The following is a 25128-nucleotide window of genomic DNA, read 5'->3' as shown; positions in this document are numbered from 1 at the left end:
GATTCTAGTCTCTCTAGGGCAGCGATATCGATTTTGTATCGCTTTAGCTCTGTTGCGATTGGTGCATTCAGACACTCGGGCCTATCTGTACCATGGCTAAAGCTCAGGAAGAGTTCTTATAGTCCATGCTCCAAGCCACAGGAAAATGTGCTTTACTTTTCTATTGTGTTTTCGACCGCAAGCGGAATGTCCTGATAAGTGCAGTAGCCTATCCTGGAACGTTTTGAGTGGGCAATGTTTGGGCCACCTTTTCTAGGCCTTTCCCTGTTCAGGGTGAGCAATGTGGTCCCCGAAGAGGGCTGCTCAGACACACAGGGGTCTGCTGAAAGTAGCTCAGTCCCAGCTGCTAGTGACCTATACCCTGTGCCGCTGCTGTGTAGGGGCCTGACTAGGAGCTCCCAGGTCATTTAGCCCTACTCCTGTCACCAGGCACCCCATCGCCAGCAGACTTTTAAGAGGTAGCGTATAGATGGAAGACTCCCAACAAGGGGTTGTAGGTACCTGCGCATTGAAGATGTTTAGAGTGACATGGGGATTGCGCTTTTCCCAACATCATGTTCTTGACATAAAGGAGATGCGTTCCAGTGGCAAGGGATAGTCCCAGACAACTCGCATCTATCCCTGTTGCAGGAGGCTGCCGGTTGTCCACTCTGCCAGATGCCACCTCAAAGCTTGCCGCCATAGCTTGCTTTTCTGTCAGGGTGTGCTCCCTTAGCCTTTGGCTTCTTGGACTTACCCACAAGACAGCAGGGCAGGGCAATGGTTGGCAGGGTGGGCCCAGTCATCACGCCTCTGGGGACCACTGCAACTTCGAGATCCCCTACCAGTTTTGCCCGGAGTTGCGAGACTACTGTGAACTATCATGAGGAGGCTTGGGTAGGAGTTTTGGTGAGGGAGAGGCTTTGCACTGGCCTCGGAAGACTTATGAGCTTGGCTTCCTTTACCCAGGATTGGGTTGGCCAGCGACAGGGGCTAAAGGAGGAAGGTCACATACATCCCTACATGCAATGTCTCACTAGCATGCTGCACTAGACGTATTGCAACACCCTGTGAGCAAATATCTCTCTCTCTCTCGCTCTCGCTCTCTCTCTCTCTCTCTCTCTCTCTCTCTCTCTCTCTCTCTCTCTCTCTCTCTCTCTCTCTCTCTCTCGCTCTCTCTCTCTCTCACACACACACAAATGTTCAAAGGTTACCATTAATGTATGCACACACACAAACACACTATGTACACACACAATATTATTCATAGACTCACACTAAGAAAAACAAAAAAACAAAAGAGAAAACAGATAAGAATTTATTCACTCAGATTCTTGATGGCTGCTTTGCCTGTGCACACACATTTACACACAGATTATTACATGTGTTGTAGTACAGATGCAAGTAGTTGTGCATGAGCGCATGCAAACAAAAACATACTGTACAAACACATTTATCTCTCGGTATTTTTTTGTAACACCATTCTATCCCTCTGCAATTACTATGAAGGTGCCATTAAGTAATGTCTTGATATGTTCAATAATCAGGTATGATATAATATGTTCAACAATCATGCTTCATAATCCAGGTAAGGAAATACCAGAAAGTTGAATCAGTTTGTCTGGACTCAGCATTTATTGGGAGAAAAGTTTCATCGCTCATCTAATTAACTTCTTCAGTCTCAGCTGACTGTGGGTATTCCCACTCTCACAGACAACACAGTGACACAACGACTGAAAACAACATTTATCCCAATAAATGTTGTGTCTGGATGAATTGATTCAACTTGCTGTTATGCCATCAAGTAAGTTATTTTCCTCCTAGTTCTCCCAATCAAATTCTGTGGTGGTACAGTACTGAGGTGTGAATGTGTATGGCTGTACAAATATGAAGGACAATGCTAAAAACAAAAGGGGGGGTGGGGGCCGGGCTAAATACTCAGGAAAACAAAACCCCAAACAATAAAGGCCAAACACTAAATTGCTATTGTCTTCTGTTATTTCCCGTCAGGATATGAGAAGGTGATGTTCATCCATACCTACTACAGCCGTTTGAATGAGATCCTGTCGGGAACAGAGCAGGAAACATCCTCAAAGAACCAGAACAACATGGAAGGGTAGGCATTCCTAGACTTTCTGTTTCCCCTGAATCTTTTCAAAAGTTGCAGGACAATCTGTTATGTAGTCGACCTGTTTTAGATTAAAAGTGTTTTCATCCTGTAACAGTTTAGGGTCAAACCCAAAGCTTAAATTCATCCCTAAACTACGTAAACTGACTGGTCAGCATGGACATGTGCTGAATGTTTTCTTTGACCGCTCCGTATTTGATGACTTGGTTGTCAGACTTGTTGGGTTCGAGCTTAGGAGAAATCTGTACCCATCAAGCTCAGGTGAGGTTACAACATTTTTATGCATGGTTGACGCAGTCTTCAAATTCCTAGGGCTGGATCAGATTCTAACAGACTTGAGCTTGGCGTTGGATGTCAAAAATTCAATCGTTTTCACTCATTTTGAAAAGCTGAATCCAAAACATCACGTTAATTTCGGAAAAGCGTTCCTACCTGAAATTTGTCAGTCAACATTTCTAGAAAGACAGGTGAATAATTTTTCAAGAACTGAACTGTCTTTAATAGAGGCATCTTCAAATAACAGTAGTTTCATTATTAACTCATGTTTTAATTTCATGCCACCAATTTTTTTTTTGGTGAGAGTATCACTAGTTTTGTTTCAAATGGCAAACCACATGTGTCCTTCTTTAAGCAGTCTTATAGGTCATCTGACCACTGCTGTCATCTCAGCTGCTGTGCGAGACCCCTCTAAGGCTCAAACCATCCCTGTGACGGTCCAGTACACCCTCTCCTCTTCACATGTGGTATGCTCTACTTCTGTCTCCACACTTTAATGGCAGTGTCTTTATGCATGCTCAATAATCCAGGTAGGAAAGTCACAGAAAGGTGAATCAGTTCATCGTGACACAACGTTTGTTTAGAGAAACGTTTCATCACTCATCTAAGTGACCTCTTCGGTCTAAACTGACTGCAGGTATCCCCACCCTTAGAAACAATACAGTGATGTAATGACCAAAACCAACAGTCAGTTTCATATGCAAATTGCCGTGACCATTAACTAGAGTTACAATGGCCATGTGTACTATTCACAGAGGATTGGGGAATGTTTGCAATCACAGCATTGTAAGATGGCGACAGATGTACTCTTAGCCCCCGCCGCCCAGTTCAGGGATAATTGTTCCCTCTTCACATAGATGGCTTCTTCTTTTTTTTAAAAATTATTATTATGGATTTTCCCCCCCTTTTTCTCTCCAATTGTATCCGGCCAATTACTCCACCCTTCCCGAGCCATCCCGGTCACTGCTCCACCCCCTCTGCCGATTTGGGGAGGATTGCAGACTACCACATGTCTCCTCCGATACACATGGAGTCACCAGCCGCTTCTTTTCACCTAACAGTGAGGAGTTTCACCAGGGGGACGTAGCGCATGTGAGGATCATGCTATTCCCCCCAAGTTCCCCCTCCCCCCCGAACTGGCACCCTGACCAACCGACCAGAGGAGGCGCTAGTGCAGCGACCAGGACTGTAACGGTTTAGGTCCGTATGTCTTGGCTGAGGCAGTGGAAGACGAAGGCAAAACTCACATCCACACAAGTGCTGGGATTTCACAAATGCTCGTTGATTTTTGCTATTACTCACATCAACCTCACCAAGCCCAGTTGTGGTGCTACTATTGCAACATACATGGACAATAGAAGCCAACCATAACCAAAACGTTATTCTTGAGTTGAGGGTCAAAATAAACAGGAGCTCAGCGATGTCCATCCGTTCATTGGTGTGTGTGCTGCTCAACTGATTCAAAGCAGAAAAAAGGTGCTGCCTAATGATGTCGCTCCTAGGTGACACAGTACGACCATCTGTTACAGGACACATACCCACATCCGGCTTCCCACCCTCAGACATGGCCAATTGTGTCTGTACGGACGCCCGACCAAGCCGGTGGTTACATGGGGATTCGAACCGGCGATCCCTGTGTTGGTAGGCAATGGAATAGACTGCTATGCCACCTGGACGCCCCTTAGATGGCCTTTTTGACTCCTCATGCAAACCATTGTTCCTCCGTATCAAGGATGTGCACATCCTCATCCTTGAAAGAGTGGCCACTGGCCTGTAGATGGTGTAGACTGTGGAGTCCTGGCCTGACGTGTTAGCTCTTCTGTGTTGTGCCATCCTCTTGGCCAGTGTCTGTTTGGTTTCCCTGATGTACAAGTCACGGCAGTCCTCCTGGCACTTAACAGCGTACACTATATTGCTCTATTTGTGCCGGGGGACCTGATCCTTAGGGTGGACCAATTTCTGGCACAGCGTGTTTTGGGGTTTGAAAGCAACTGAGATGCGGTGTTTGGAAAATATGCGCCTCAACTGTTCTGACACTCCCGCCACATACAGAATCACCACTGGTTTATGCTTAGGTAGCTGTTGTCCTTCTCCTCTCTTTGATTGGTTGGAACACTGTTTGGGCGTCTTCCTGGCTTTGACAAACGCACAGTTAGGATAACCACACTTAACCAGGGCCTGTTTAATGTGGGATTTTTCCCCTTCCTCGGCCACTGTGTCGGTGGGGATGTCGTTAGCTCAGTGGCACAGTGTCCTGATGACTCCTAGTTTGTGTTCCAGTGGATGATGAGAATCAAACCTTTACTGATCAGTATTTGTTGGTTTAAGGTAAACATCAACAATCAAATGGCAGTGGAGACAAAAATGCAGTGCAGTGGTGAGCCCTAAACCAAGCAATAACAAGATGTAGTTCATAGAGCTATGAGCGTCTTGCACACTGCAAACAATGTCTCTTTTAACACAAGGCTCAGTGTTGTTTTTAGCCTTAAAACTGTTTTTATTCTCTTCTTCATGGAAAAAAGTTGGTTTTCACAATTAAGTTACATAATCTGGACAAAGGTTAGTGATCTGGTCCACATCACCAAGATTCCACTCGTTTTGGGAACTTCCAAAAATAGTAAAACTGAAATGAGCCAAATTATTTGAGCTATGTGGCACATTTTCTCTACCTGTTTTTGGAAAATACAACTTAACCCTTCAGACACTATTAGATAACTTAATCGTCTTAAATATACTTTGTAGATTTGTTATATGTTGTGTCTGTACACTGTTCAGCCTCTGGAGACGGAAAAATGTTTAATTCTGGCAAGTCCCATATTTGGGGAAAAAGAAATCCCCCTTTGTCAATAGGAAACAAGTGCTGGTAAAAAGAACTTAATGTTCTCATATAAACTCTCCTAATACAGCATACAGATCATGAACCTGACATGTACAGTATTTTATTTTTTGAGTATTGGCAGGGGTATTTTCTCCTCGGTAAGTCACCGCTGGCTTTTTTCCATGTTGCTTTACGCTGATTGGATTCCAAGATTTTGCAAAAGAAAGAGACATAGAGAAAGAGCAAGAGAGAGAGAGAGAGACAGACAGAGAATGAAAACATGTGTCTGTGTTTCTAGGCGGAGTATTCACAGAGCGTAACGCCTGTTTGTGTCTTCTGGAATTTCAGCCTGATGTAAGTATGACCAGCAGCATGCTTGGCTATCCCCACTGAATGTGTCAGCGGGGAGTCAATAGATGGGAGTGATGCTGCTGTATTTCTGTTTTCAGGTAATTAATAAAGGAGCAAAGTGATCTGTTGACCGCTTACTTATGCTTTTTGTGTGTGTGTGTGTGTGTGTGTGTGTGTATGTGTGTGTGTGTGTGTGTGTGTGTGTGTGTGTGTGTGTGTGTGTGTGTGTGTGTGTGCGTGTGTGTGTGTAGGCAGAGTAATGCCAATTCCTGGTCCAGTGAGGGCTGTAGGGTGACACATGCAGGCTCGGATGTCACATCCTGTCTTTGTGACCACACTACTAACTTCGCTGTGCTGATGAATTATCTGGAGTCCAAGGTAGCTTGATCAAATTCTGTATGTCTAATCAGTGCTCGAAAAGGTTGAACATTTTGTCTTCTTAAATCTTTTTTTTCCTCCCTTTTTTTGTTAGTAGTCATAGCATGCTGGCACTCCAGGTATACAGGAAGACTTGATTGTGTTTAAAAAGGGGTTGATTTAGGATGTTTTGTACGCAACGAAGTAATTTTGTGAAATTATTGTGCCAAAATAATTCCCCCGGATTATTGAAATGAATAATGTTGATAAACTGTTCTCATGACAATATGTACACTACCGTTCAAAAGTTTGGGATCACCCAAACAATTTTGTGTTTTCCATGAAAAGTCACACTTATTCACCACCATATGTTGTGAAATGAATAGAAAATAGAGTCAAGACATTGACAAGGTTAGAAATAATGATTTGTATTTGAAATAAGATTTTTTTTACATCAAACTTTGCTTTCGTCAAAGAATCCTCCATTTGCAGCAATTACAGCATTGCAGACCTTTGGCATTCTAGCTGTTAATTTGTTGAGGTAATCTGGAGAAATTGCACCCCACGCTTCCAGAAGCAGCTCCCACAAGTTGGATTGGTTGGATGGGCACTTCTTTGAGCAGATTGAGTTTCTGGAGCATCACATTTGTGGGGTCAATTAAACGCTCAAAATGGCCAGAAAAAGAGAACTTTCATCTGAAACTCGACAGTCTATTCTTGTTCTTAGAAATGAAGGCTATTCCATGCGAGAAATTGCTAAGAAATTGAAGATTTCCTACACCGGTGTGTACTACTCCCTTCAGAGGACAGCACAAACAGGCTCTAACCAGAGTAGAAAAAGAAGTGGGAGGCCGCGTTGCACAACTGAGCAAGAAGATAAGTACATTAGAGTCTCTAGTTTGAGAAACAGACGCCTCACAGGTCCCCAACTGGCATCTTCATTAAATAGTACCTGTTAGAGCCTGTTTGTGCTGTCCTCTGAAGGGAGTAGTACACACCGGTGTAGGAAATCTTCAATTTCTTAGCAATTTCTCGCATGGAATAGCCTTCATTTCTAAGAACAAGAATAGACTGTCGAGTTTCAGATGAAAGTTCTCTTTTCTGGCCATTTTGAGCGTTTAATTGACCCCACAAATGTGATGCTCCAGAAACTCAATCTGCTCAAAGAAGTGCCCATCCAACCAATCCAACTTGTGGGAGCTGCTTCTGGAAGCGTGGGGTGCAATTTCTCCAGATTACCTCAACAAATTAACAGCTAGAATGCCAAAGGTCTGCAATGCTGTAATTGCTGCAAATGGAGGATTCTTTGACGAAAGCAAAGTTTGATGTAAAAAAAATCTTATTTCAAATACAAATCATTATTTCTAACCTTGTCAATGTCTTGACTCTATTTTCTATTCATTTCACAACATATGGTGGTGAATAAGTGTGACTTTTCATGGAAAACACGAAATTGTTTAGGTGATCCCAAACTTTTGAACGGTAGTGTAGTACCTTAATAACGGAGCTCATGCTTTCAGCTCTAATCACACAGCTGTAAATGGCGGTGCCTGAAGGGTGTAATACACCATATTAACCAGCAGGTGTCATTCTGAGGGTGCCTATCATTAGAAATTAATCAGCAGCACCTGCACTTTCCATGTTCCCCGTTATAATCTCTCTTTCCAAGATAAATAGAAAGAAAACGTTTATGGCCTCCGGTTTTTTTTTTTTTAAATACTGAACATATTGGGCATTGGAGAAGACTGAACCTAAGACATTTTGGTTTACCGTTCTAACAAAATAACATGAATGTGTGTTAGCCTTACACTCTCTCTCTCTCTCTCTCTCTCTCTCTCTCTCTCTCTCTCTCTCTCTCTCTCTCTCTCTCTCTCTCTCTCACTCTCACTCTCACTCTCACTCTCATTGTCATTGTCTCTTCAAGTGGAGCCCAGAAGAGGAGGTTATTCTGACCAAGCTGACGTTTATCGGTTCGGGAGCCTCTCTCTGCGCTCTGTTGGTGACGCTGATGCTGTTCACCGTGCTGGAGTGAGTGTCTAATCACACGGCTGCTGCTGCTTACTAACAACAACGCAGGCCAGCGCTGTAAAACTGGAGGCAGGACCAGAGCCAAACACAGCAACACAGCCCCTCGATTTGAGTTGACACGACTTTTGGTTTAAGCACATTTTTTTGCAGCTTAACATGTATCCTTGGACCCTAGACCCGAATGAGGAAAAACTCCACAAGAAAAACCTTATCAGGAAAAAAAACAAACAAACCCATAGTTCTCCTTAAAAAGTAATCATATGAGTTTTGAAATTCAACCAGGTTGAATTATGTGGGAGAACACCTTTGCTCCAAAGCCTAATAGCAGGTATCCATATTTGCTCCTTCCCTTCCTCTGTGTAGGCCACCTGGTGCATGGAATGGTCTGGAGGTGTGTTGGTATCGGATGTTGTTGTGTTGTCGGTGATCATCACCCTGTTCTTCCTGTCACCCTTCACTGTCTGATCTAATAGAAAAAACACAAAGTTAAAAAAAAGGGATCTTATGCATCCACACCCGTTGGGCTGTGAACTGAGATAGACTCAGTGTCCTTCAAATGTTTGTCCAAATGTCGGTTCTTTCTCAGGAGGTCCCTCCCTGTTCAGTGGCGCCCTCTTAGGTACCCCGTCTCTCTCTGTGCTTTACATTGATTTTACATTTTGCACGGGAGAGAGCATTAATTCACAAGCCCCAAACTGGCAGTTAAATGCTGCCTCACATATAGACCAAAAAAATAAATAAAATAAAAGAAATGCTTTAATCGCAGAATATTGCATAAAAGCTTTACTGAATCATTTAGGTCCTCAGGCATGCACAATTGGCATGCAGAAGATTCACAGAACAGCATGTAACCTTTACAAATATAATGACATGGTTTATTGTCAAAGAAGACAGGAATTTAAGGGGGAAAAAAAATTATAGAAGATGTTTTATTGAACTTATTGCTTCTTGCTGGATCACATGTATACAACATTTACTAGTCGATACTTAATCCATAATAAGGTTTCAGTTCACCAAGGTATGCATGTTTGACAATAAGCAATGCTGATGAACGGCTGAGCTTGCCAAGGATTTTAACACCAAATTCTCATTCATTCAAAGAGAGGGAAAGGACGGCGCGTGTCAGCAGCACGGTCGCTGGAGCTCTGTTCCTGAGGTGGCTATGAGTATTGACTGGTGCTAATCCAGTAATTAGTGCTGTCTGGGTGGGAGTCCATTCTGAAGGTTTATGACTACATTCAGCAGCTGTTAATTAACATTAGGGTCACCTGGGGAGATCCCAATCAGCCGGCAGCCAGGAAGAGAGGGACTGCCGGACAATTTACGACTGACCTAAATCAGAGTGCACATAGATGCAGTTCACCCACACATACTCGCACACATGCATGCACATATACGAATGCACACATGCCCATTCCCACACAGGCAGACAAAGACAAGCAGGCAGAGGCACGTGTCTATAGTGCATAAGGAGGCTCAGAACTTCACACAATGATATTATGGCAGGCACAACTGGTGGTGCACATCTAAAGTAGGTTTAAATGAGGCCCATCAGGAGGTAATGAGTGCCCCTTCAGTTCCTCTGAACTCCATTCTCCTCGCCACCGTGTCTGCTTTAGAAAATTTGAAATGGAAACATTTGATGTGTCCATGTTCTGCATAACTGTGGGTCTTAAGATCCCTGCTGTTGGTGGTTTGGGATTCAGTCCCACTAGAAAACTCCTTCTCACGCTTTACCAGAAAATAAATGAATGAAAAAAAAAATCTGATTCATTATTGCAAACCCGCAATTAACAGCCAACTGCATCCATCAGAGATGGGTTTGTATTTTAGAAAGTGTTTTTTTCAATGTTTTGCTTTAGCGAAAGCGAGTTGTATGGTATGGTTTATGGTAAATAAACATCCTAAGTTCTAAAATTTTTTTAATTAAAATTCGAAAAAAAAGATTTAGGAAAAATTAGAAGATTTATTCTTAATTTGATTTAATCAAATTCAAATTTCTAATTAAAATCCTAAAAAAAAAGTATCCGCAAAAAAAATGTTGGATACCTCCGAAAAATGTCTTCTCTGAGATTTTTATAATAATCAGTTTTAACCGAACTCAAATGCTACTGTCTTGTTAACAGAAAACTCATAATCCATTAAAATTTGTTATTTTTGTAACAGCACTTTTTTTTCTTCAAATAGATGTCTAATTTTAAAAGCTAACATTTGAAGACATCCATTCTTGCCTTTAAACAGCATACCCAAATCCGACCGGACATCCATCCATAAGAACCTGTTCATCGCTCTCATCTGTGCCCAGGTGGTTCTACTCTGCAGTGGCTCAGCCATCCACAATAAGGTACAGACACACTCAGCCATCCACAATAAGGTACAGACACACCCAGCATCTCCACTTTGTGCTATCTGGGTCCATGCACGCTGACCAGAGGCTGCCCAGTTCACACACACAAACTGATACAGTATCTTAAATTTTGTAATGTGCTTGCTAGTCCTAAATCTTGGCATTTTCTTCATGCAAATCAGGGAACAATTAGGTTTGCTATGAAACTAAGGTGAGGGATTGTGAAGAGACCTGGCTTGATTGAATGCAAAGAAAAGCAGGGGAATGGGGGAGGTGTCTTGGGCCAGTGGTTATATAATTGAAGTTAGCAATCATTAAGTGAAGAATGCACCGCACACATTTCATTGAATTAGACTCACAATACATAGAGAGCGCTCAGCATAGCCCATGTCCCTCCACACCTCTGCTCAGCATTGATAAGAGCTTCAGTGACCTGCACACACATTCCATTGTCACTGCAATTAACCAATTAAGCTAAGTTGCTTAAATTAGCGCAACCTCACATGTATAAAAGTATAGCTGTTATTTGAAACCCCCCTCACTATTATGCCATTACATCAAAGTGCTGTAAATTAACAAAATAAGGATTCCAGAGAATGTTGAATAAATCACTATCATTGGTGTGTGATAAAGGGTCACTAATTAGATATGTGATCAGACCAGGATCATCAGTAAAACAAATGGGATGACATTTTTGACATAAGTGACCACTAATGTCGTATCCATCAACCAAAAGACAAGGCCCACTCTCTGAATGGTCACTCAATGGCCTGTAGTTGGTTTGACCCCTGACCCTCTGACCCGAGGTCATGTCAGTGTGGCTCACCCCTGGAAGCAGATGGTTGCTTGGTGAAAATGCAGCAAATGAGATAGTATCATGCATGTGTGTAACATATGTATGTGCACACACAACAGTATTTCATGTGTACACATGCACACATGCACACACAGATAGATAAATGACAAAGACAGAGACTATATAAACAAATCACAGTTTCAGTGTAGATTTCATTCAAATTTTTTGAGGACTAGCACTTGTATATATGATATATACTTTAATCTGCTTTTTATACCACCTTGTATATATATAGTGTGTGGTATCTGGTTTCTCATCCAGAGTTCTGGTTTGGGACATTAGCCTAAAAGTACATCTGCACTCTTAAAAACACTTTTTGAGTGAAAAAACTGAAATATTTGGCTTCATTACAATGAAAGACATGAATCCGGGTGAAAATATCAGCATTTCTGTGTAAATATGAGGATATTTGCAGTTTCTCTGTGCAAACTGGAGTTCAAACTTCTAATTTTATAGTTGTTGTAAGATGTTAAGAAAATGTTTTGGTTGTGCTTGCATGTCTCTGCTTGTCTGTTTGTTTGTGTGTTGGTGTCTGTCTGACTATTTGTCTTTCTGTCTGTATGTTTGTCTGTCTTTCTGTCTGTGTGTCTCCAGGTGGCCTGCACACTAGTTGCAGCCCTACTACATCTCTTCTTCATGGCGGCCTTCAGCTGGATGCTGGTGGAGGGCCTTCTGCTGTGGAGCAAAGTGGTCACCGTCAACCTCAGTGAAGACCAACACATGAAGTACTACTATCTCATTGGCTGGGGTAAGGGGATAGAATACGATACCTCACAGATAGAGGTACTCATATGCATAGCTTAACCAGGGAGGGTAGTTTCTGTCTCTGTAAAGACAAAGGCACCATTCTACCTCTTACCATAACCTAACAGAATCAGAATTACTTCATCCTCCAAGTGTAATAGGCAACCATGAGTTTGTTTTGGTGATATTGGTGCAAGTATACATTGACGACGAGAGAGAGAGAGAGAGAGAGAGAGAGAGAGAGAGAGAAAGAGAGAGCGAGAGAGAGAGAGAGAGATTATAGAAAACCGCAACTCTTGAAAAATGTAAAAAAAAGAAAAAGAAAAGAAAAAAGCTCCAAATCCCTTCCTGCAGAGACACAAATCACTAGCATGATGATATGAGCAAATACTGGCGCTAATGGTAGGGACACCAGGGGCAACGGCACCTCACAGTCAGTACAAAGGGCCAGTGCAAAACTTGTTACAGTGAACTACGCATAACATGGTGGCCCAGTGGTTAGCACTGTTGCCTCACAGCGAAAAGGTCCTGGGTTCGAACCCCAGGCCATCCCAGATCCTTTCTGTGTGGAGTTTGCATGTTCTTTCTGCGTCTGCATTGGTTTCCTCCCACCATCAAAAAGACATGCATGTTAGGGTTAATACTCCTGTCTGTGCCCCTGAGCAAGGCAATGGAAAGAAGAACTGGAGTTGGTCTGCGGGTGCTGCAGCTGCCCACTGCTCCTATACTACAATAGGATGGGTTAAATGCAGAGAGCAAATTTCATTGTGGCAAAAATGTACAATGACAAAATAAAGTGGCTTTCTTCTTCTTCTTCTTCTTCTCAAAATTCTGTGCATCAGGCAGTGCACTAGCCCAGGATGAAATGAGGAATTTATACTGAGTATGATGCCGGGGGATGACATAAGCTCAGAGTCATGGAACAGAGACGTAGCTTATGAGGCTACAGTTAAGATGGTGGTATAATTGGTGTGGAAGCTAAATTTGGCAAAAGAACTGAGCAAAATGATGCATTTAAAGAGAAAACAAAGCTCTGTATCGACTTGAGCCTTGGCAGCGATTCCAGTTTTCCTGGTCAAACTGATCAAATCTCGTGCACACCCCCCAAATGTCCCCAGTGCACAATCATCTGCAGTCTGTAGAAAAAATATTACATCCCCTCTGTTAACATCTCGGTGCTAACATTTTGTGGTCAATAGGCAATCATAAACGTCATTGATATTTGTTGGTGTGCTGTTCATAAAACAGAGCTGTAAAATACTCGGAACAAAACCAGTTGAAGAGATCAATAAAACAGATAAACAATGAAGTAAAGCATGACAAGGCCTCAGGTGTAGAGAGGAATGGACAGAGTAAATGATTTTAAAGACAGTGAAAGGATAGTAATCGGTGCTTTTACGCTGACATGGATTGTCAATAAATGAGCAATATGAATTTGCTGTGAATTTACTGTACACATTCCTATGCAGCGTTCAACTGTGACTCGATTGCATATCCGCATTGATTGTAAATATGCTGGCTTCTAAGCTACTCGTGCATTTTGGCTGAAAATTAATGTCATTTAAGAATTTAATCCTAAGATAAATAAATAAATAATTGAATAAGTGGCCATCATTCACCCCCCCATGGAAAAATTCTGTCTGTCATACCTTCCTTCCTCTACCTTCTTCTCTCTCTCTCTCTCTCTCTCTCTCTCTCTCTCTCTCTCTCTCTCTCTCTCTCTCTCTCTCTTCATTCCTTCCCCTACCTTATTTTCTCTCTCTCTCTCATTCAACAACAACAGTATATAGTTGTTGTTGAATGATTTGTTTTTTGGGATTGTTAAAAGATGCTTATTGAGTGTTTGTACTTTGACAAGTATTGTTTATGTTTAGAAAGATTTCAAGTCTGTTTTTTGTTAAATTTTTTTGTTAAATAAAGACTTGCTTTAAAATTCAAATTCTCTCTCTCTCTTTCCAGGTCTGCCGGTGCTGATTGTGACCATCACGTTGGCTTCAGCCTCAGGAAAGTACTCGGCTGATGGCCACTGTTGGCTCAGTGTTCAGAATGGCGTCATCTGGGGCTTTGCCGGGCCAGTCATCTTCATCATCACGGTTAGAATCGAAGCACTGCTAGTCAGCTTTTCTACCTGGCTATCTTTTTTTTTTTTACCTCTCTCTCTCTCTCTCTCTCTCTCTCTCTCTCTCTCTCTCTCTCTCTCTCTCTCTCTCTCTCTCTTTCTTCTCTTTACATTCCTTCTTTTACTGCTCCATGCACTGAGAGAGGCCCGGAATCACTGCTGGTAAACACAAGCAAATAAACAAAAAAACATAAACCTTTTTCAGTGGGAAATAGTCTGTTTGTCCTCTCTCGCCATTTTCATGCAGGTGAATATCATGGTTCTCGCCAGGGTGGTGGTCATCACCATCTCCACAGCCAGGAGGAGGTCCATCATGCTGGCCTTGGGCGCCAGTCCCATGGAACAGGCCTACGAGCAGTTCAGGTATGTGGCCAGCAGGGGGAGACATTTATCCTCTTTTCACTATGGAAACAAGCCTGGAGCAGACAGGCTGAAAAGTCAGTGTGCAGCAAATAAAAATGTATGTAGCCGGAGGATTTTACATGAGATTTGCCTTTTGAAAACAGAGAACCTCATTTATCACATTAGCTAGGGTCAAATTTCTACTAGAACTTATTAATAATGTACAAGTTAGTTTTTAAGTTTTAAATTTGACAGTTATATATCAGGGGAAATCTTCTGGATAAATTTGGAGTTACTATTCTAGTGTCTTTTATTTTATATGAAGTTAATAGGCAAACATAAAAAGTTATACTCAAAGTGTGATTTAAATGCATAATATTAGTATATTAAATTGGCATTGGTGCTTTTTTTTAAAAATTTGGAAATGTAGATTCTAAGCACAACAAATAGTTCGCCACTCCTTAATACTCTTATTAATCTTGGCACCGACTGCTTCCCTTCATTGACTTCTTTTGTTCCATACCCATGATGGTACATCAGCAACCACAGATTGATAACCTCGTGTCTTATGATCTGGTTTATTCTCCCAAAGTTGAAAAGTTATTTGACCACCTCAGCCCACCAAGACTCACAGTACCCACTCTGTGGAGGGATATCAATGCAGGCCTTGAGCCCTTCGCTGTCCCTGGGTGGCAGCTGGCATGGAAACTCATACACATTCCTCCGCTGAATATACTAGGGCTCACCGCCTGCCACGACACACACACACACACACACATTACCACTCACCAATACATGCATACACAGTCACAGCTGGTGCGGTTTGGCGGTCACCTGAGTGGGAAGTTTAATTCCACTCTAAACAGAATTAAGGTGGATTTAAGGTAGGACGTTGTCACCCTGTGAGTCTTACCAGCCACCCTGTGTTGTACTTGGAATCACCGGCCTGCCAAACCAGCTCAGTTCGGACCAGAAAGGAATTCAAAAAGGTTGTGCAACCCAGAGTGGAGCTCAGGACATTGGGGGGGGGGGCAAACTGGTGCATTGCTCTGCCATTTCTAAGTTGTGTTTTTTCATCTTTTGTATGGCTGTATAATTTCTTTGTACAATTTGCATGATTGTCTGTGTGTCACTGTGTGTGGGAGTGCAGGGCTGCTGTGAAAGCTGTATTAGTACTCCTACCCATTCTTGGGCTGACCTGGATCTGCGGGGTCCTGGTACCCCTCTCCATCATCATGGCCTACATCTTCATCCTCCTCAACTCCCTGCAGGTACAACCTCACACACACACACACACACACACACACACACACACACACACACACACACACACACACACACACACACACACACACAAACATCGAACCATACACACACACATCCTCCTCCTCAGTCTGTTGCCCTTTCTCTCTACTTCTCCCCGTGTTTCATCCTCCTTTCTGATCATTGAGGAAATTGGAGACACCGGATGAGCTCAGGCACCGACAATGAAACGGCTTGAAATCTTTTTTTCTTTTTTTTTTACAAACTAACATTTCATTGAACACAGTCAAGAACTTGAATAGCCACCGCATCTAAAACTTCTAAACAACTTTGCAAACTTTGGCTAGGTGTTTGACTTTGACTTTTTTTATTATTATTATTCTTTTTCATTTCTTTCCAATGGAAAAAAAACAGAAAGGTTTTCCATTATACATGGTGATCCTGTCATTTCTCTCACGGTGAGGTTACACAGACTGTCAAGGCTTTTATTTGTCACCGACAAGGCTGAGTCGAATGGGGGGGGGGGGAGCCTCGGTCTGTCGTGTTAAACAGGTGCTGCGTTTTAACAGGGAGAGTAGATTGGTAGTATGTATTGTTTGAATACGTTTGCTTCATACACTTAGAGGTGAATTTTAGTGTTGTTTGTCTGTTTTGCCGGCGTTGGCAGAGTGCTTTTAGCGCCGACATACGACGGCTCATTTTATTTCTCTGAAAACATCGACAGGGATGTTCGTCGTGTTGTTCTGTTATGTTAAGTAAATAAAGCCCAGAGGACGTTGTTTCTCAAAAAGTATGCCTCAGGAATACCGTCCAGAAATAATTTTAGCGCTCATGCAGATTACAATAGGTGTGTGTTGGTAGCTTTGTCTGCATGTAAAATGAGTGGTAACTCTTCTAATTAAATCACATTATGAATCTACTACTTCTACTATAATGTAATAATATCACATTATGAAATCATTCTGTAAATTGAAATACAAATGCATTTCAATACAGGAAAAATGCCAGTGGATGTCACAGCTCATCGTTAGTGTGAAATATGGCTTTTCACATAGGAAGGTGTGGACCCCTGCGAAACAGGGTTCCCCCCTCGCTGCATGTAAGGAGTCAGGGAGGAAAGAGGGGAATCGTGTGATTCTCTCACCACAGTATGCAGCGTGTCCACATCCACCGCTGCCGTATGCGGCCGTCTTTTAATCAGTCGTTTCTTTAATTGAGCCGTATATTTAACGAGGAAATCAATAGAGAGGCTTTAGCTGCAGTCTGATCATTAAGCGAGGCCCCTTGGTCACCATAAATAGTTTCTGTTTCCCCTCACATCTAATTATGTTTTCTGCTTTTTTCCTTCTGTGTCAACAATAATTAATGTGGAGTTGTTGTTTTTTCTTTTTTCCCTGATCTTATTAGTGGAAAATAAAGTCAAACTGTGCGGTACAACTGGAGTGATTGAGAGTTGAGGTGAATGTCAAATTAAATGGTTTTTCATCAAATGTACCTCCTATTTGTAGTCTTATTAAGCTGCCAGGAAGGGAGGAAAACTGTAAAAAGTGAGTCAGAGATGTGTGTCGCTGTGATGTGATTATTATGTTTTCTAATCCATTGTGGTTATATTTGAGTCTGTTTCCGTTGTAATCGGTCCTATCGCGTGATGATTGCTGTGTCACTTGATATTGATTCAGTTCTATTGTACTCCATTCTATTTCTATTTTGTCTGTCGTTGTGGCATCTGTTGTAGTCTAGTCTGGTGACGCAAAACAAGGACTGATCTTTCAGCTGGTTACAGTCATAATAAAATCAGTGGTGTTTAAGGATGTGCCCTATTGTGGAACAGCTGCAGTCTGCTGATCCACTCAGTCTGAATTTATTTTCCATGGCTGATAGTCAAGTTTTTTTTCGATTGTTTTTAAAAAAAAATAATTAAGCCTTAGAATAAATAAGCCAGCCCAGACCATATAAAAGTGTGTGTGTGTGTGTGTTTATGGGTATGTGTTTACATGTTTATATTTGGTCATACTGTACTTAAATCCATCGCTATGGGGATGTTTGTGTGTTTGTGTATTAATAAGCATGCAAGCTAGCACACTTAAGTATTTTGGTGTGTGTGTGTGTGTGTGTGTGTGTGTGTGTGTGTGTGTGTGTGTGTGTGTGTGTGTGTGTGTGAATAAGAGGTCAGGCTGGTCAACAGCCCCCACTGGTCTGAAGAGAAATTAATGAAGCGTCAGGGCCACAGAGGTGTCAGGCTTGCTATAGGAGGCTGCTGGTGATGGCCAGCTGCTCCTGCATATTAGACCAGGGTCTGCCTGTAAAAAGACAGGCTGAACAGGCCAGGCATCCCTGCCAGGCTAAAAGCTGCTCCAATGACACACACCGTTGACCCTGCTGGTAACTGGCTTGTCTGCATAGCTGTAGTGACATTTAGCATGCCCTCTTTGAAATGTGCTCTAATGCGGAAGCTTTGTGTCTGCTCAGATTTACTCGTAGGCTGATTGAAGTGCCCAGTGAGCAGCTTCAGGATATGTTTAATGCCGGGGGGGGGGGTACCACAAGCCAAATCAGAGATGGTTTACTGATATAATGATGCTATACTGGTGGCTGGTTGGTTTGGCAGTTAACCCGTTTCATCATTTGGATATCCTAATCTATTAAAAAACAAGAACAAAAACAAGAAGTTGTCTGGAGAAACAGCTTAAGTGTCTAGTAAATTCTGGATTATTCCTTTGAGAAATTACTTTTGTTGATTTTTTTTTTTGGGGCTTGTCCCCCCATTTATTTATTTGCAGCCATTTTTCCAGTCTATTGACCAGTGTCTAAGTATCTAATCACATAAAGAAAGGTATTTTAAATTCACCGTATTACCGTGTGTGTGTGTGTGTGTGTGTGTGTGTGTGTGTGTGTGTGTGTGTGTGTGTGTGAAATCTTCCTGGTGCTTGACACAGTGTGATGTCAGTCGTTGCAGTGATCAGGGTATTATCAGGTGCTTACAGTATTATTCCATCTGTTATCACTGTGATCAGCAGGCTGGAGCAGTGCCGCCGTAAGGGTCAGGTTATCGCTTATGCAAACAGTCACGTTAGTAAAGGAATCTTGATTGTTTTGGCCCTTTCAGAGAACACTGGGATTTAAGCAGATGGAAAGGTTTTTCTCTCAGGTTTTTGCCTTTTTTTTTTAGATCAGGAAGTGTTACATTTTTCCAGCAGCAAAACTCAATGAATCACAGGGTGTTAGTTAGTTTGTGAGTAACAAAGACTGCACGCCAACTCAGGAGCGGAGAGGAAACCTCCCATCTGTGCTCACTTTTTCCACCTAATTTAACTTTCCTTCTTTTTTTTTTTGCAGGGAGATTGTGATTGAGAAACTGAAGTGCCCCCCCCCCCACCACCACCTGTTATCTGTTTTCCTGGTTCCCTTCATGTCACCAGTTCTCTTCTTCTCTTTCTCAGTGACAGCTGAGACTCTTCCTCTCTTTATCATACCAGCTTCTCCCTCTCATACTTCTTCTTCTTTATACATTAGCAAAAAAAAAAAAAGAAGAAGCAAATGTATTCAGCTATGGGGCTGTTTTCACATCAGTGCCAGCGTGGACACCTCGTATTTCTGATTTTCATAACACATCATGTTGGTAACTGCAGCGCACAGTCGACTGGGCCAGTCTCAAAGCAAAAGTGGGTGAAACTGGAACAATGGTGAAAATAAAAGTCTGCTCCCGGTGCCTGTGTGAAACTGAAGCTATTCAATTGGACTCTCACTTTTGAATAGCTATTAATATATTTGAGGTTTTAACACGACAGAGATTGATTTTTACTATCACACTTTTTGTTGAGCACATTTTAAAGGACACTCTTTCTGACCACTTGACCATGAGCACACCTTTAGCATACACTATAATTCCCAGTCAACCAGTATTACAAGAAAGCTACTGTGAGCAGTGTAAGGCCCACAACTACAGTACCCCCATGAGCAATATAACAAAACATGGCTGTGACCCTACAAATGATAGTTTATGATAGTGAAGCACTAGTAAAGGCAATAAGAACCATGCAGAGGTTCCTTGGTGCAAGCCTCAGTCATTGCATTCATTATTCACATCTACTTAACAGCCGAGGCACCTCTTTGTTTAAGTGACTGGTTATTACCAGCATTTCTAAGCCTGCACACCTGCATTTATCATATATATAGAAAAAATGTGTGCATCAAAAATGAGTCCGGACAGCATTTTTTGATCTGAAACCACTCTTTGTTTTCCTCGGCGGTCTTCTTTTGTTGCTTATCTTACACCCTCGGTTCACATTGTACCACAGTAGGCGCGCCTTTTGCAACACAGATGATTCCTCCGGAAAGAGGAAGAGCATGCTCGGAGAACACATTCCCGACATAACAGCTACCCATAAAGATGATGAAATGTGTGAACACTTAACAATAATGCATGCAAAACCTGAGGTGGTAAGCAGGCAATTTAAACACACACACACACACACACACACACACACACAAGTTTTAAGGAAATCGTTTTTTATTTGCAGTTGTTGTATTTTCAATGGGGCCAGCCAAAGCAACATAAAGCTTAAGCGGCAAGGCTTTACTGTGAAATCAATAAAACAGATAATGTTGACAAGCCTTTTTCATGGGCGTCCTCCCCCTCCTCCTCCCCCCTGTCGAGGGTTCTCCACAAGCAGGTGTAGCAGCCCCTTCGAGGTTAGAGAAGCAGCAGGCTTTTGACCGGAGGGTCTCCAGTTTGAATCCCTACGCTAGCGGGGGAAACATGGTTCAGGGGAAGAGAAACAACGAGTAGTGCCCTCCCCTCTTTCCTCAGTAACTGTCGTCAGCGTGCCCTTCAGCAATGTGGTTAACCCCCCGATCGCTCAGTGGTCAACAATAGATGGCTTTGGTTGTGGTCTGTGGCGGCACCCGGGCGCAGGGATTTAACTCTCTCTCTATGTGAGGTGGTGCAGAGCACTAGAGAGCAGCGGTGAACCATCAAACATTTGAAATAAATGCACAGCTGCCTCATTTCCAATGGCAACCGGTGCTCTTAATTACCAGCAGGGCTTAATTAATTGATGGCAGATAATGTTCTGTTTGTGTAAGTGGAGCAACTGAGACATGTGACAGTTTTATCAGCACTTCGTTGACTGTGTTCAGGAGAAATTTGGCACGTCACCTGATTAGATTTTACAAATAAACCAGAACAGAACGACAACAGAACATGTTTTGTGTTTAATTTGATTTTTTTTGTTATTGTTTTTGTTTCTCCTGTTTCAGAGGCGCCTAATTGATGTTAGGAAATGCATAGTGCCAAAAGAAGCTGATTTTGATGCGTTTGGATTTTTGTGAATACAGTTTGCACAATAACTGATGCATAGGTTTAATACAAGACACTTTGCTCCAAGCACTGCTGCAGAAAGCACATGTCTGATGAAACCTACAATTTATAAAAAGGAAGGAAACTAACTCAACATTTTCTTATTGACACTTTCGTATCTTTGAACTGAATCTGGTATTTGGAACAGGTTTCGGGGGGCCCGAGGTTCACGAGATTCGCTCAACACATAAACGAGTGTTTAGACCATCAGTTCAACTGTGAATAGCAAGAGCACGTGACATTTCAGTTTCTTTGTTTGCCCCCAGCAAACAGGAATGAGACAAAGTCAGCACGCGAGAGGAACGGTTTGATCTGAAGGGAGTTTGCCGTTCCTCCTGAGCAGTTTCCAACTTTCCCATTCTCAGCCAGTAGTCTTTATGAACTTCTACACCATAAATACAGGCACGCCTCATCTGTTCCCTTATCAAGCTGGAAATAAATAGGGTGGGTGGGGGTGGGTGGGGGCTGAGAGGGGAGGGGGGGTCTTTGGCTAGCCCATAAATCGCTCCACCCTCCGTCATCCAATCTCTGGGCAATGTCATTCAAAGCCCCGGCACCATCCATTACCTGGGTATAATGGGCTCCTGCCCATGCAGTGTCCGTCATATTATGAGCCCATAACTTCCAACTATCAATAACTTTGAGCCCCTGAGGGAGGAGAGGGAGGAGAGAGAGGGGATGAGGGAGGAAAACAAAGGGGAGGTGGAAGAAGTTCGGGAGTTGGAAAGACAACGTTATGACAGCATCGCCCCTCAGTTTGAAATGAATCGGCAGCTTATCGACGATGAGAGTTAGACACTGTCCCCCCCCAGAAACATCGCTGAGGGACAAATATTGATCAATACTTCTTTTGGGGGGGGATTGTGTCATGTGACTTTGCTGCCTATAGAGGGCAGTGGCATTTCAACCCTTACCCCTGTCACCTCGCCGCAGAGGCACAGGGAAATCAATGAGTATTTATTTGAGCTATTTCATACATGTCATACATAAAACTCTTTATACCTTTGCAACTGATGACAGTTTTGTTCTCTCATTTCCTATGAAATGAACAGGCGGGGGGTGGGCGATAATGAGATTCTCTCGAGACGTTCAGCAGCGCTTTAGAAGTGACACATTTATCCTTCCAGTACGGGCTGAATCTGACTTCTCCAGGGAAATGGATGACCATGAAATGTGCGGCAGCTCTACACTTGCTCAACAGTTGTTTCTATACGCACACACCACTAGGCTGTACCCCGGGTTCAAAGGTCATAAATAACTCAAAGGAAGATTACACTGGAAAAGTAGCCTCTTATCCAATGCATGGACTGCATAAAGCTTAAGGCTTTATGGAATGGTGCATATAAATATTGTTATTGCCAACAGGGACTCGGTCAAAGCCCGTGGTCCAAGCCGGCCAGCGGAGCGTAACATCACACAGTGTATTCAAGACACAGGAACGATCAATAGACGGTTGCTCCACTTATCGATTTTTGCTACGTGGGAGATTTGTTGTTTGGGTAAGCACTGCTTTGACAGCATTTGAAGCTATTGTTTGAACAGTGGTGGGGGTTTTATTTAGTTACTTATTTTGTTATTTGTCTGTCTCTCCATCCTGTGTAGCGCAGTGGGCACGGTAGGGTTAGGGGTTCACACCCCATGGGCAAAATCTGATCCACTGAAAGTCTGCGTGTTCATGAAACGTTTAGGTGAGGCTATCTGGAATGAAAGAATACACCCAATACAGGGCCTCCGGGTAGCGTAGCAGTCTATTCTGTTGCCTACCAACACGGGGATCGCCGGTTCGACTCCCCGTGTTACCTCCAGCTTAGTCGGGCGTCCCTACAGACACAATTGGCTGTGTCTGCGGGTGGGAAGCCAGACGTGGGTATGTGTCCTGGTCCTTGCACTAGCGCCCCCTCTGGTCGGTGGGGCACCTGTTCGGGGGGTGAGGGGCAACTGGGGCGAATAGCGTGATCCTCCCAAGCGCTACATCCCCCTGATGAAACTCCTCACTGTCAGGTGAAAAGAAGCGGCTGGCAACTCCACATGTAGAGGAGGCATGTGGTAGTCTGCAGCCCTCCCTGGATCGGCAGAGGGGGTGGAGCAGCGACCAGGACAGCTCGGAAGAGTGGGGGTAATTGGCCGGATAAAATTGGGGCGAGAAAGGGAGAGAGCAAAAAAAAAAGAAGAATACAACCAATAACACGTGTATAGTTCAGAGCTCATCACTGTTTGTTTTTTATTATTATTTATTTACAGCTCTGATTACTTGATATTTATCCCTTAACAGATGTGAGCGAAGTGTGAAAACTTTTCCATCTAGATTAAGCAGGAGAAAATGCGGCCCTAATATTACCTTGAGTTAGCGTAACACATTGAGGTTGTTGTAATAACTGGAATATAGTCGTCGACACGTGCCCCCCCCCCCCCCCCGGTGAGATTATAAAATGCATATCAGCGTATGGATACAGCGGGCTGCACAGTGCCTAAGGCTGCATGATTACACGGGAGTGCTCTGCTCCTGTGGCTGCTCCCTGCTTAAGCTGCAAAGCTGGAACATGTGGGGGGGAAAAAAAGTCACCAAAAAAAAAAAAACAAAAAAAAAACAAGGTTATAAAATGCATCCTTCAATTTAACCCCCACACTGTTTAGTTAAATTTATTCGTAAAAGGTTTCCTACAAAGTGTTTTTATAGACAGAAAACATCAGCGAACAAAAACAAGCCCAGTACAAACCGCACAACAGAGGGTTGAGGAAATATTGAACATGTTTGGCAATAGATTTACAGATAAGTTGGAAATTCTACTGTTTGTCTTATGAGCCAGCCAAAAAGTGAAACACCTCCCTTAGTGCCACTGGAGTCATCATATTTGAGGCAGGACTCAAGTCCATAGATGGATGTCCCTTGTCTCTCTATTACGACTGAGGGGGGTTAACTGTTGTTTACTCTGTCTGCCCGACGCCTGGGATGATGTGTGACTGATATGTAGAGAGATCGCATGAAACTGTTTAGCACTGCTGTGTGTGGCTGTGCAGGTGTGTTTTTCCAAGTAAATACGAAATAAAAAATATTTCCTTACATAGATAAAGTTATTTGGCTTTCCTGTATGACAAAAAAATCTCTGAGCATGGGCTCAGGCTGAGTGTGTGTGTGTGTGTGTGTGTGTGTGTGTGTGTGTGTGTGTGTGTGTGTGTGTGTGTGTGTGTGTGTGTGTGTGTGTGTGTGTGTGTGTGTGTGTGTATTTGCATGTTTGCGTGTGTACCTGTGCCCTAAAGAGAAAGGGAATTTTAATTTCAGATCTAGCAGAAATAACCAGTCAGAAATAGAGTCCAGTTTTTGTAGGCACATGTTCAGTGCACTCGTTTGCTGAGCCAGACAGTCGTTTCAAGGCCTAACCAAGACATGCTCTCCTCTTATCCCCCTTTCCTTTTCCAACCCCTCTTTTACAGTATGTGGAAACCCAGCCCATGCCACACAGACACACACCAACACACACACACACACACACACATACACACACACACGCACACAGAGCGCTGTGTTCAACACAAAACTCTCACTGATGAAAAAGTTTTTCATTTTATCTCAATTAGATTGTCTGAAACAGTGGTGGCAAGTCACACTCTACACCCCCCCCCTCCATTTTTCTTTTTCTTTTTTTAGTTTGTATCATTCAAAGTCATTCAAAGAAAGCTCCCACCATATATATATATATATATATATAGCATTTTTTCCCCGAAACCGTCAATGGTGTTGATAGAAGTGCTCAACTAATGAGGAGCGGAATATCAATAAAGATGCAGGAAAAAAAGTTTTAATGTATTAAAACTTTTTTCCTGCATCTTTATTGATATATATATATATATATATACATACATATATATATATCCCTTAGTAGCTGATGAGTGCGTGACACACGAAACAAGCCTATACCGCAATGTATTAAAACTTTTTTCCTGTATCTGTATTGATATATATATATATATATGTATCACATCACATCCAGTTTAAAATGAATTTGAAAATTAAGATGCCCTTCATTTGAAAATTAAATCTTGTTTATTTGTTTATTTTTCAATAGAAAAAACAAATGAACTCAAATGATGGTACAGTGGCAGATAACAAAGATAATTCAAGGTCCTGACAAAAACAATGAAAACATTTATAGCCATTTATAA

General features: G+C 42.6%; 1 protein-coding gene across 1 annotated transcript in view; it reads left to right on the top strand.

The window, feature by feature from the left end:
- LOC130109105 (adhesion G-protein coupled receptor D2) overlaps positions 1-25128 on the top strand; it is a 183033-nt gene that overhangs the window by 26796 nt on the left and 131109 nt on the right. The window contains exons 11-20 of the mRNA XM_056275848.1: positions 1990-2095; positions 2742-2850; positions 5500-5555; positions 5804-5930; positions 7834-7937; positions 10179-10281; positions 11735-11888; positions 13844-13977; positions 14251-14366; positions 15496-15616. Coding sequence (XP_056131823.1) covers positions 1990-2095; positions 2742-2850; positions 5500-5555; positions 5804-5930; positions 7834-7937; positions 10179-10281; positions 11735-11888; positions 13844-13977; positions 14251-14366; positions 15496-15616 — 1130 coding nt within the window. The remainder of the gene's footprint in view (positions 1-1989; positions 2096-2741; positions 2851-5499; positions 5556-5803; positions 5931-7833; positions 7938-10178; positions 10282-11734; positions 11889-13843; positions 13978-14250; positions 14367-15495; positions 15617-25128) is intronic.

The sequence above is a fragment of the Lampris incognitus genome, chromosome 3 (genome assembly GCF_029633865.1).
Source record: "Lampris incognitus isolate fLamInc1 chromosome 3, fLamInc1.hap2, whole genome shotgun sequence".
NCBI lineage: Eukaryota > Metazoa > Chordata > Actinopteri > Lampriformes > Lampridae > Lampris > Lampris incognitus.
This window is presented reverse-complemented; position numbering and strand designations above follow the sequence as displayed.